Source organism: Corylus avellana, chromosome ca11, assembly GCF_901000735.1.
Source record: "Corylus avellana chromosome ca11, CavTom2PMs-1.0".
In the NCBI taxonomy this organism is placed as follows: Eukaryota; Viridiplantae; Streptophyta; class Magnoliopsida; order Fagales; family Betulaceae; genus Corylus; species Corylus avellana.
In genome coordinates this window covers 212769-223079 of record NC_081551.1, presented here as the reverse complement: position 1 = coordinate 223079, position 10311 = coordinate 212769, and the positions used below count along the sequence as shown (strand labels likewise).

Below are 10311 nucleotides of genomic sequence, written 5' to 3'. Positions count from 1 at the left end.
CCCTAAAATCCCTAATTGTCTCACCTTAAGCAATTAAGGGTTTTTCTATAACTACTTACAAAGCAATTATGGGATTAATGGTTAACAATTATTGAACGGTTATAACTACTCCATTTGTACACCCCTATCACTTTGTATCGTATGGTCCAATTACACGGAGCCATGTCACTTGTTTTGCCATTTGCTCATTAATTTGCTAATTTCCGACGGATTGATTTCCATTTTCCAGAAAACAATTCATGAAGATTCCAACTTTGATTCATGATTGTCAGGCAGCTGTGAGCTTTCAACAATGTACGTAGATCAGTGAGATCCGAGTAAAAGAAGAAAAGACATCTTGTGTCATCATGTAATTCATCTGAGAACCCAATCAATGATCAAAAGAATTCAAAGCAAGTTACTCATTTGAAACAACTTTTTCTTCTCTTTTCTTCTTTCTTTCTCCTTCCCATGTATTACATTCTAATTTAACAGAAACATCTGTGAAATAATAGATATGAAATAATGAACTGGAATGCAAACCACTTGGGAAATGCAACAGTTACAGACAATTATCAGAGCGGCCAACGATCTTTCGCTTCTTCACAGTTCTGCAGTATAATCGGCATCAAAGACCCAAAGAATATATTGGCGGGCTTCATGTATAAAAAAACAGAAAAGCTCGCCCGAGAAGACGATAGAACAGGAGCATACTAGAGGCTTGAGCATGTGGCCACTGTACTTTTAATCTGATCTTGGTCGATTCGGGCCACTTCTTTGATTGTTGTACAAAGGTAATAGCCAACGTTGCCCGTGTTTTCTCCGCCCGTAACAACGGCAATATAGTATCAATATCGCCAGCATTAAACCGACGGGAATAGCCCATCTGTTCCAAACAACAGAAAACAAATAAATGGATGTCTTTTGCTAAAAAGTTGGAAGAAAATGTTTGCTTATAAAGATGGTAAACAAGTTGCTCTACAAGTAAATTCAGTCTCTTTGGGGTCAAAACACATAGCCGCGGCGTGAGACAGCAACAATGTCACCCAGGTTTGCTTTGTTAAGGTTTAAAAACAATATTAAACACAAGATATTAAAACTTGATTGAATTTTAGAGGTGCAAAAGAATAAAATATTTTACTACCTGTCCAAATCCAGAATAGGGCTGTAAACAAGCATTTCCCAAGTGGCCACTATGAAATGCCAACCTGGGTTGTAGTAAAGTGACTCTGCCGACCAAAACATCCTTGTGTATGTCTCTAGGAAGATAAAGAGTATCCACGCCCCAATTTCTATCAAAATAAACTTGATGATAAACCGGCCCACGACTACCATAACAAGGGAGAATGCCACCAACCAATTAAAGAGCCTGTGGTTGTACTCCTTAATAAATAGAGATCGCGACTTCCCCAACATCTGCAGATTTACATGGCACATTATTCATGTGTAAAGTTCAGCAGATATGGACACCTTATGGAAGAAAATAGAGTAACAGAAACAAGATTTTCATTTCCCGTACCAACTAGAATAAACGTCTACTATCTTGTATTCCTATCATCATTAGCAACAACTCCATCTTATATGTGATTTCTCCATTTGGATTATTATTTTGTTTATAAACACCACCTGTGAGGATGGGAAAACGCCAGATAAAACAGAATTAGAGTTTCATATGCGCTTCCCTATTTCCCCATCACTCGAACATCAAACTTGACTTTTGATGTTCAACAACTAAAACAAAAAATTGCGGAAGAAACAAACTGAAAGAACAAGAAAATAAAATCTGAGGATTATGCCTAACCTTCATCATGCGTTGCTCATAGTTTGTTTTTGAAGGTCCAACACACTCGCGCTCAAAACTTTGGTTGCACTGAAGGAAACCTGCATTGAATTTTGCCATGGAAGGAAGCTTGAGAACTTGAAGCTGGTCCATTTTGTCCTCGCATCTGGTATACAGTCCCTCGCAGAGTTTTGAGGATTGGTATTCATTTGCCATAATAATATTTTTATACACCTAGACAAAATTTGCTGTTTAAATAAGGATGTGATTTTGAATCATCGCAAACTTAGTACGTTATACATGGAAATGAAGAGTGCCTACAATATTATGAAAGACAGGGTATTGCATCTAACCCTGAAATGCAGTAGTAACACAGCACAAGTGGCTGGACCACCCTAGAGATAGTTTATTACCAATAGCATGATCATGAAACAGAAATAAAAGGATAACTAACAATGCACTACCAAAGACTTAAAAAGAACCAGTTACTTAGCAATTGGCACTGCAAATAAAATTGAACTTTTCTTTTGGGGGACTGGATACATAAGGCACTTTGTTTTGTTTTTTTTGTTTTTTGATAAGTAATAATCCCATCTTATTAAAAGCGTAAGGCACTGCTAAGTACATTGAAAGTATACAAAAAAAATTACCTAACTAGAAAGAGAAAAACAAACAAGAGTGGCTTATCATCAAAAAGATAAGCCACTTTGTGTACTTGCTCAATCAAGTTTCACAAGAAGCCAGTATATAGACATCTTTCATCCATTCCACACTGCAGTCCAATAATGTCAATGGATCACGTAACACATTCATGATACTAAACGGCCCAATCCATACCTTTTGTATTTCCTCATCCAGTTGCATGACTGATTTGTTCGCATGATGTCGGCCAAAATGCTGCTCATCAAAGACTTGCATTGCTACCTCTCTAGACCTCTCATGGGCATCTTGCAGATCTTGCTCAGTGTGAGGTAAATGCAATTTGGCCATATTTTCACTGTATAGCTTCATACACCGCTCAAGAATACCTTTATTGAAAACCTCCACAAGAGAGCCTGTTGATGGGATCTCCCCTTTATTCAAGGCTTCAAGTATCTAAAGTTTAAAAATCAAAGTACATATAGTTAAAGGGGATAGTCATAAACAATGCACATCATTCCAAACCTGAGAAATCTTGTTCACATTTATTATTAGTTATGATCTTTTATTTCTTTTACAAGTGTATACAACAAAGGCAACATGGAAGATTGAACCCATGATCTCACCATCAACCCCAATTTGTTTGCAAATGAATGGGGTTTGCAAAATCTGTGCTGCTCATGGGGAAGAGACAGAACTAGTCTAAGTTAAGTAATCGAAATTCAATAAAATCAAAAGGCATACCCAAACATAAAGTATACAAGAGAAGCACCTAACAAGAAAAAGAAAAAAAGAGCCAAAAAAGTCATGAAAACTAGTCTAAGGTTTAAACATATTAAATTTCCAAGTCTCCAACTCAAGACATCAGAAGTTTAGAGTTGGAGAATTGATGGTGTTAAACCCAAATCTTGAGACTAAAGAGAAGTACCTGCTCCAGGAAAGATACAAACTCCTTTCCATTTAGAGTTTTACCCTGAACAATCTTCGGACGGATAATACCAGCAACAAGCTCTTTCAATTGTTCCCGCTTCTTAACATATATCGGATCAAGTTCAGCATCCTTCATGTCACAAAGCTTTGTTCGTTGCAGATGAGGCTGTTCAAAAGTTCACATTACAGGTCAATAAGATCAGCTATGGCAAAGAGTTTAACAGCAAGTGTTTGTATTTGCCAATAAATAGCCTGGATCTACAGCAAAACCAACATATAAAATTTAAGGTGGATACCCTAAAAACCAAGCTCTATTTTGTTTTTCAATAAGTACTAATAAGAAGTTTTATTAGAAAGAGGAGAGACTTAATGCACACTTTAAAAACCTCTCTCTCTCTCTCTCACACACAGATATATATATATATTCATGCACGCTTGCGCGTATATTAGAAAGAGCTCTACCTAAAGCAAACTTTAAAAACCCATTTCTCAGGCACACAAACATACATGCGCACTAGCATTATAAGCACAAACACACAAAAAACAATTTGATACGTATAAAATTGCTGTAAGTGACATGCTACATAACAACACGTATAGTTATGGTGACAGGCTACATAATACACTTGCAGTTATCTAAAAAAAAAGTTATGTGCATGTATGTGACTTCCAAAAATAAGGGAAGAACATTCTTCAGAACACCATTTATGCTTCCCCAAGGTCAAGGTAGACATGGACCTAATGAAGATCACTGCCAACAACCCCACATATAAACTGATCCAATAGCCATAGTGACCGCAAATGAGAAAATAAAAACTTCTGGAACATCACTTTGTCTACTGAAACTCAATTATGTTTTAGAAATGTGCAATGTAAGAGTAGAGATAGAGCATGTTGACTTCATTTAAACATGTTCCCTAACACGTTCTCAAAATTGTTTCCAAAGAGTTATTCTCAAGAAGCAGTTGAATTTCTAACAACATCAAAACGGTTTTTTCTTTTTGCAGTTTAGGAAATAAAAACCACTGAAAGAAAAATGTATTTGACTTCTCAGAAACAGAATTTAGAAACTAATTTCTGATGGCCCGAAAATAAAGGTCACAAGCCAGCTAATTCGGTTTCCCCATAAAGTCTTTGCATACTGTGGTCATTTCTAATATCTATGACAATAAAGGTCACAAGCCAGCTACTTCAGATTGGTTGTTAGAATAAATTAACCAAGATATGGATTAGTCGTGTATGTGAAGAATGCCAATGTTTAAAAACTTAGTTGCCCTAATACATTAATGAACAAGAGTTGCAAAAAATTTACCAGAGCACCAGGAAAATCAATTTTTCTCCTCTACCATAAAGTAAAAGGTAAATAATTTCCTGTATGACTACTGAGTTCAATACTGATACTCATGTGACTCAACTTCTCTCGAACTAACTGTGAACATTATGAAAATAGGAAGAAGACACCCAAGAAAATATCAAGCAAATTATAGATGAAATCCTCTCTTCCTTTGCCAGACACATTTAATGTGCATGAGTCTGACAAAAGGCATATACAGCTCATATCTAACACATACAAATCGCTGTTTCCCTGCCATATCATGTACAACAAGGGTACTTCACACATTTGAAATGCCCTTATGGCATACTAGATGCTCATATTAAGTTTAGGAAGCCAACACGGCTTATCACCCCAGCCATCTAAATCATACTTAGGATACAATAGCAATTGAAACAGCAAGAGAAAGGGGGAAGCACTGGAGGAGATTATTAAGAAATGAAGGAAACACGTACTTGTGGTAAGCTAAACGCCGTGCTGTTATCACCCATAATAGCCAATGAATCCCGGATTTGATTAACCTAACGAAGTTACAAAAAGAATCAACTTGAAAATTCCAGAATTGTCATATTCTGCTGATAATTGACAAAGCAGCATCATGAAGATAAATTACCAGCTCAATATTTTTGTCCCCTGCAATTATGGAAAATTCCCCAATATCAAAACTTTGTTATAAAACTGCAATAGAGGTACAGTAGTAGAACTCATTCATAATGGGTGCAAATAGGGGAAAACTTACCATCATCATTGGGGATATGTCGAAGAGCTTCATTCACCATTTCTTGCACAGACTTTCCTACTGTAAAACACCAACAAAGATGTCAGTTTCTAACTTCAACAAGTGAGGCATCATGCCTAGGACATCTCCCCAAGTCAAAAACTTGCCATCTTCTATTTCACAGCATACTCTTGAAAGCAAAGGAAAAATATGACTGGGTCCAAAGAAAAATCTTGATACTAGGGGGCTTCCTTTATTACTACTACAACAAAAACATATCCTAGGAAAGAATATCTAAACTTACGTAGAAAATCACGCTGGATAAGCCACAAAAGCTTAGAAGGTTCAAAGGCAACATCTTGCCCCTACACAAACATCCAGCCATTCAAAATGCGCAAGTTTATAATAAATTAATCGTAAGAAAATTGATAATAAAAATAACAAAACAAGATCTCAAATATTACCTTCACTCTGTTTACCACGTGATGTTTGTCATAAAGTCAGACCAGAAAACAAGTTAATCTCAGTAATAAAAATCGGGTGTTTCAGACCAATATTCAGTATAAATAGGCCTAATTTACATATTGTAATAACATAAATTGCTTAATAAAGAACTCATAGAGGTGTATACCTCCCATAAAATTCTTCAGCAAGCTCCACAGCAAATGACAGACGAGAGATATCAGCTTCACGAATCTAAGCACACAATGGGACAAAAAAAAAAGAGTTACAATGGCCCCCAATAAACCAAGCCAATTGAGACGTGGCAATAGTGAAGTGTGGACTTGAACAACAGTCATTTGCAGGAACCAAGTAAATGAAGTAGTTGCTCATATGTTTCTTTTTGTATTAATTGGCATCTCAAAAACCTAAAAAGGACTGCCTTACACAATGATGTGATAAATCAGGAATATTCTTTATTTGGATCTTCGTTTTCAATCATGGGGCCCGTGCCCTGCAAAGCAAGTGTTTTTTTCTCTCTCTCTATCATATTATTTTTCATTCTTTTGTAGCTGCCCACATCCAAGACAGTTTATTGTATTCACATTTGGAATCATATTTCTGCTTTAACATATAAAATCCAGGAAATGACCATCCAACTTATCTCATCTTCAATCCCAGATTTTGTCCTTAAGAATAAACCATAAATTTCACATGTTAACCAGCCCTACAAAAACCTAAGAGGCTCTAATATTTATATCAACTTGAATCCAACAATTTTTCATTCAATATTGTCTTGTGGCCATAATTTGAAACTCAACACTAGTATCCACATTTCTGGCTAACTTTTTTCTCTTTTAATTTTAGCATAGTAAGAACCTAGTTGAGTAAGCCACCCAACAATCAGGATCCCAAGCAATAGAAACTAAAAAAAATGATGAAAAAGTAGATGTCAGGCAACTAACCGTCTCAGGCAGGTTATAGATGAGCACAGAACTCATAACATTTGCCAGAGCAAAAATCCTACAAAATCAGGTATTATAAACCCAAAATGTACTAGAATTCCAACCAGCAAGCAAAACCAAATTGTATGATGGAGATTACCGGTCATCATATACATTAGACTTCCCAACACTTTCAAATCCCTCTGTATCAAGGTAAAAGACAGAAGTTCTAACTCCATCAATATCTAATTCTACAGGGGTTCCCCAAACCCATATTCCTGTAAATAGAAAACAAAGAGATTTTAAATGATATCTACAAAAACAGTTAGGCATATCCACAACATCGATAACACATCCAGCTTTACCTTTTGTTTTTGTGTCACGCATGTGTCCAACACCGAAGCCTGAGAAGCAAAAACACATTAAAGGACATTAATTCATTGAAACCAATCAAGCCATGTTGAGCATACAATGAAGTCAGACCTTCAAAACATGAGAGGGAGAGAAGTTGATTGAGCAAAAAAGATTTTCCGGAGCGATATGGCCCAATAACCTGACAATACAATGATCAAGATAGAGTTTAGATGGGTGAAAAAGAAAACAAATATATATATATACTGGGATACATTTTCTTAAGCGAGTATCATTGATCAAAAGATATATTTAATGCACACTTATCATTACAGGACAGACTAATGATAGGCATGAAAAATTTTACTCCATAGCATGAAAGAATTTCAGGGAAAATGCTATGAGCCAACAAGAGTTTCCTTCATGAAAACTAAAAGTTATACAGGGATCCACAGGTTTAGGCGTTTTCCAAACTTAAGAGTGTCTAGCTTAAGTTTTCCATCCAAATCTCCAAGTTATTAACTGACTCATTATAAGGTGGAGTTGGACCAGAACCTAAAAACATAAAAGACATCAATTAGCTCTATGGAAACCAACCATGTGTAGAGGATTCAAGAAAATGCCAAAGACATTGTTCCTTCATAATATGAAGTAAACAATACACAAACAATCAACACATAAAATTAAATGGTCACCCCAAGTGTGTTTAGTCTTTCAAATATGGTTCCTAACATTTAGTAAAATGAAAACAATGCAGATTTTGAATAAATCTTAGGATCTTATTTTAGAGGAAAATAAACACCGAGTACTAGATGCTCAGGAAGATGAATCTCAGGCTTACAGCAACAGCTGCAATAGGAGTTGTTATCCTCTCAATGACATCCAGTCCTTCCCTAGAAAGACGAAGTTTTGTATGACCAGGATCAGGTTCCACAATAGGAAACCTGTATGTACCAAAACAAATACACTGCATTAGCTTCTAAAATAATAAAAGGTATGCAAAAAGAGAAATAAAATCAAGTGAACGATGATCAGCAGCACAACAAAGCAAGGAAAGAGTGCATGATAAGCGCGCCCTTGAAAAAAACAAGTAAGACAATGCTCTGATTTAATAAACAAGACTAAGAATGATGAGCTATATAAACTTCTGAGGGTAAGGTGCATGGGACGAGGTTTACTCTGCAGGGGTGGGTCCGAAGGGCCCTGCCTTGGAGAGGTTCCCCGACATCAAACAAAAAAAAAAGAATGATGAGCTATATAAATTTTGTACCAAAAAAAAAAAAGAGATGGTCCCACAAAAGTTGTATTTTTGTTTTCTTTCCCTTAGCCCAGAGGGGTTATTAGGTGAAATATATCTTACAACTTAAACAGAATAGGAATTATGGACCGGTAATTTCCCAATTATGGGCTGTTTTAAGTCAAGTGTGTTACACGAATCCATTGGATATCTACAAAATATAAATTCTTATGCACCGTCAAACGTTTTCCAAATTTAAGTTACACCTAAAACCAAGACTGGGTGCAAGTTTATACAGACCAAAGGCCCTCGACTTAGGAGAATATAAATAGGACATCATTGAATCTTCTCCTAAGAGAAATTCAGAAGCATCTTCAACATTAAGCATAAGTACACATTTTCACTAAACCAGCAATGAGAATGTCGTGTGTGATGTTCAAGAGGCATATATATCACTTAGGGGTCTAATCCAGATACAGCTACATTTACTTTCAGTTTTATAGACCACAGACATTCACCAAAGTATGCTACTATCACTGGACCTCTATATATAATCCTTCACAAGCAATCAGTTCTTACGTTTAAAATAGGCCAGATTCTTCCCATGTTCTTGATCTTCTCAATGACCAAAATAGCCAGCCCTGGACCTACTTCTCTTGGAAAGTGCCAGCCTACTGGGTCATCATTCATTTTCTGCAGCAACTTCAATTAAACTAAAAGCTCATAGTATGGCCTAACTCCCCCATACTCCAAGCACTACATTGTTCTACTTCACATTGACACCAATTTAACCTTTTGTATACTCGCATTCAAACCAAATCATCAATATGATTCATTTTACACCACCAGAGACGATTTTAAATTAAAAATAATTATTATTATTATAGTCAGAAAAGACACCCAAAAGAGCACATTTAAGTTCAAGCTAAATGAAACTAACATGGAACATAGGTGCTGCTTAATTAACATACTGAAAGTGCTTTTCTTCTTTCTTAAAGGAAAAATCAAAGCGTATTTCGCTCCCAAAAGTAACAACGTACATACGAAATGCCAACCAACTGCTGCGAAAATTTATCACCAAGATCACGAAAACAATAACGAAGCCAATCCAAAGATTGTCATGTGACAACCAAGCATAAAAATTCAAATTTAACCATTCCAGAACTAAAGCAATAAACAAAGCCAATTAGCCCCGGCCCTCAGATTCAAATCCAAAAAGCTATGAGAAACCATTAAAAATTACTTACGCTTGGTGAAAAATCTCAACAGAGAAAGACCCAGAGGCCAAAAAGCAAAGAAAGGTCGAAAAGACCAAGAGCCGACAAGAAATCTCCATTGTAGAAGGAAGCACAGTGAGCGTTATCTCCGGAATGCGCTAGATTGAGAGGCGGATGTACACAACCGTAAAAACGAACCAATCAAGGGAAGAAGGCGAAGATGAAGAGAAGCAATGGGTCTTGGAGACATGACATGAAGAGGAATGGAATCGGATCCAAGGAAACCGCAGGGAAGGGTGTACGTTAAGAATCGTGCATTGACATAAGGGTGGTTTTGCCTCTACAGAGGAAGGCGCAGAGAACAGGTTTTGCGTTGAAAAGTATGGGATTCCTCCCCAAGGAAGTGTTTTACCATGACAGCCCTGTGTTTGAAGAAGTAAGAGAGAGAGAGCTTAGGGGCATCTTAGGTACTTGGAGGGACATTGTGGTCAAATAAGGAAACGATGAATACGTCGTTTGTGTACGTGGTCAAATATGAATGGTTCATCTACGCCTTCAAAATCCTACAACGGAAGCCGAACAGAGCAGATCTCGTGTTCGAACACTGAACTTCCAACGTTGAACCTCAAAATTCAAATCACGACATATTTTTACTTTCTCTCCTTTTTTATGTTTTTTTTTTTTTTCTTTTCTTTTCTTTTCTTCCACAATTACATGAATTCTTTTATCATAATTTATTTTA

General features: G+C 36.4%; 1 protein-coding gene across 1 annotated transcript; it reads right to left on the bottom strand.

Moving 5' to 3' along the window:
* Positions 1–374: 374 nt before the first annotated feature.
* On the bottom strand, positions 375–9996 carry LOC132166458 (uncharacterized). Its single transcript, XM_059577275.1, has 17 exons — positions 9600–9996; positions 7957–8059; positions 7248–7317; positions 7130–7168; positions 6925–7042; positions 6786–6843; positions 6011–6075; positions 5844–5850; positions 5684–5744; positions 5401–5460; positions 5275–5294; positions 5117–5182; positions 3327–3494; positions 2597–2854; positions 1781–1993; positions 1124–1395; positions 375–865 (listed from the first exon to the last, which is right to left on the bottom strand). Exons 1-17 carry the CDS (start codon positions 9686–9688, stop codon positions 724–726), a joined length of 1809 nt encoding a protein of 602 aa, XP_059433258.1. The 5' UTR covers positions 9689–9996; the 3' UTR covers positions 375–723.
* Positions 9997–10311: the final 315 nt, after the last annotated feature.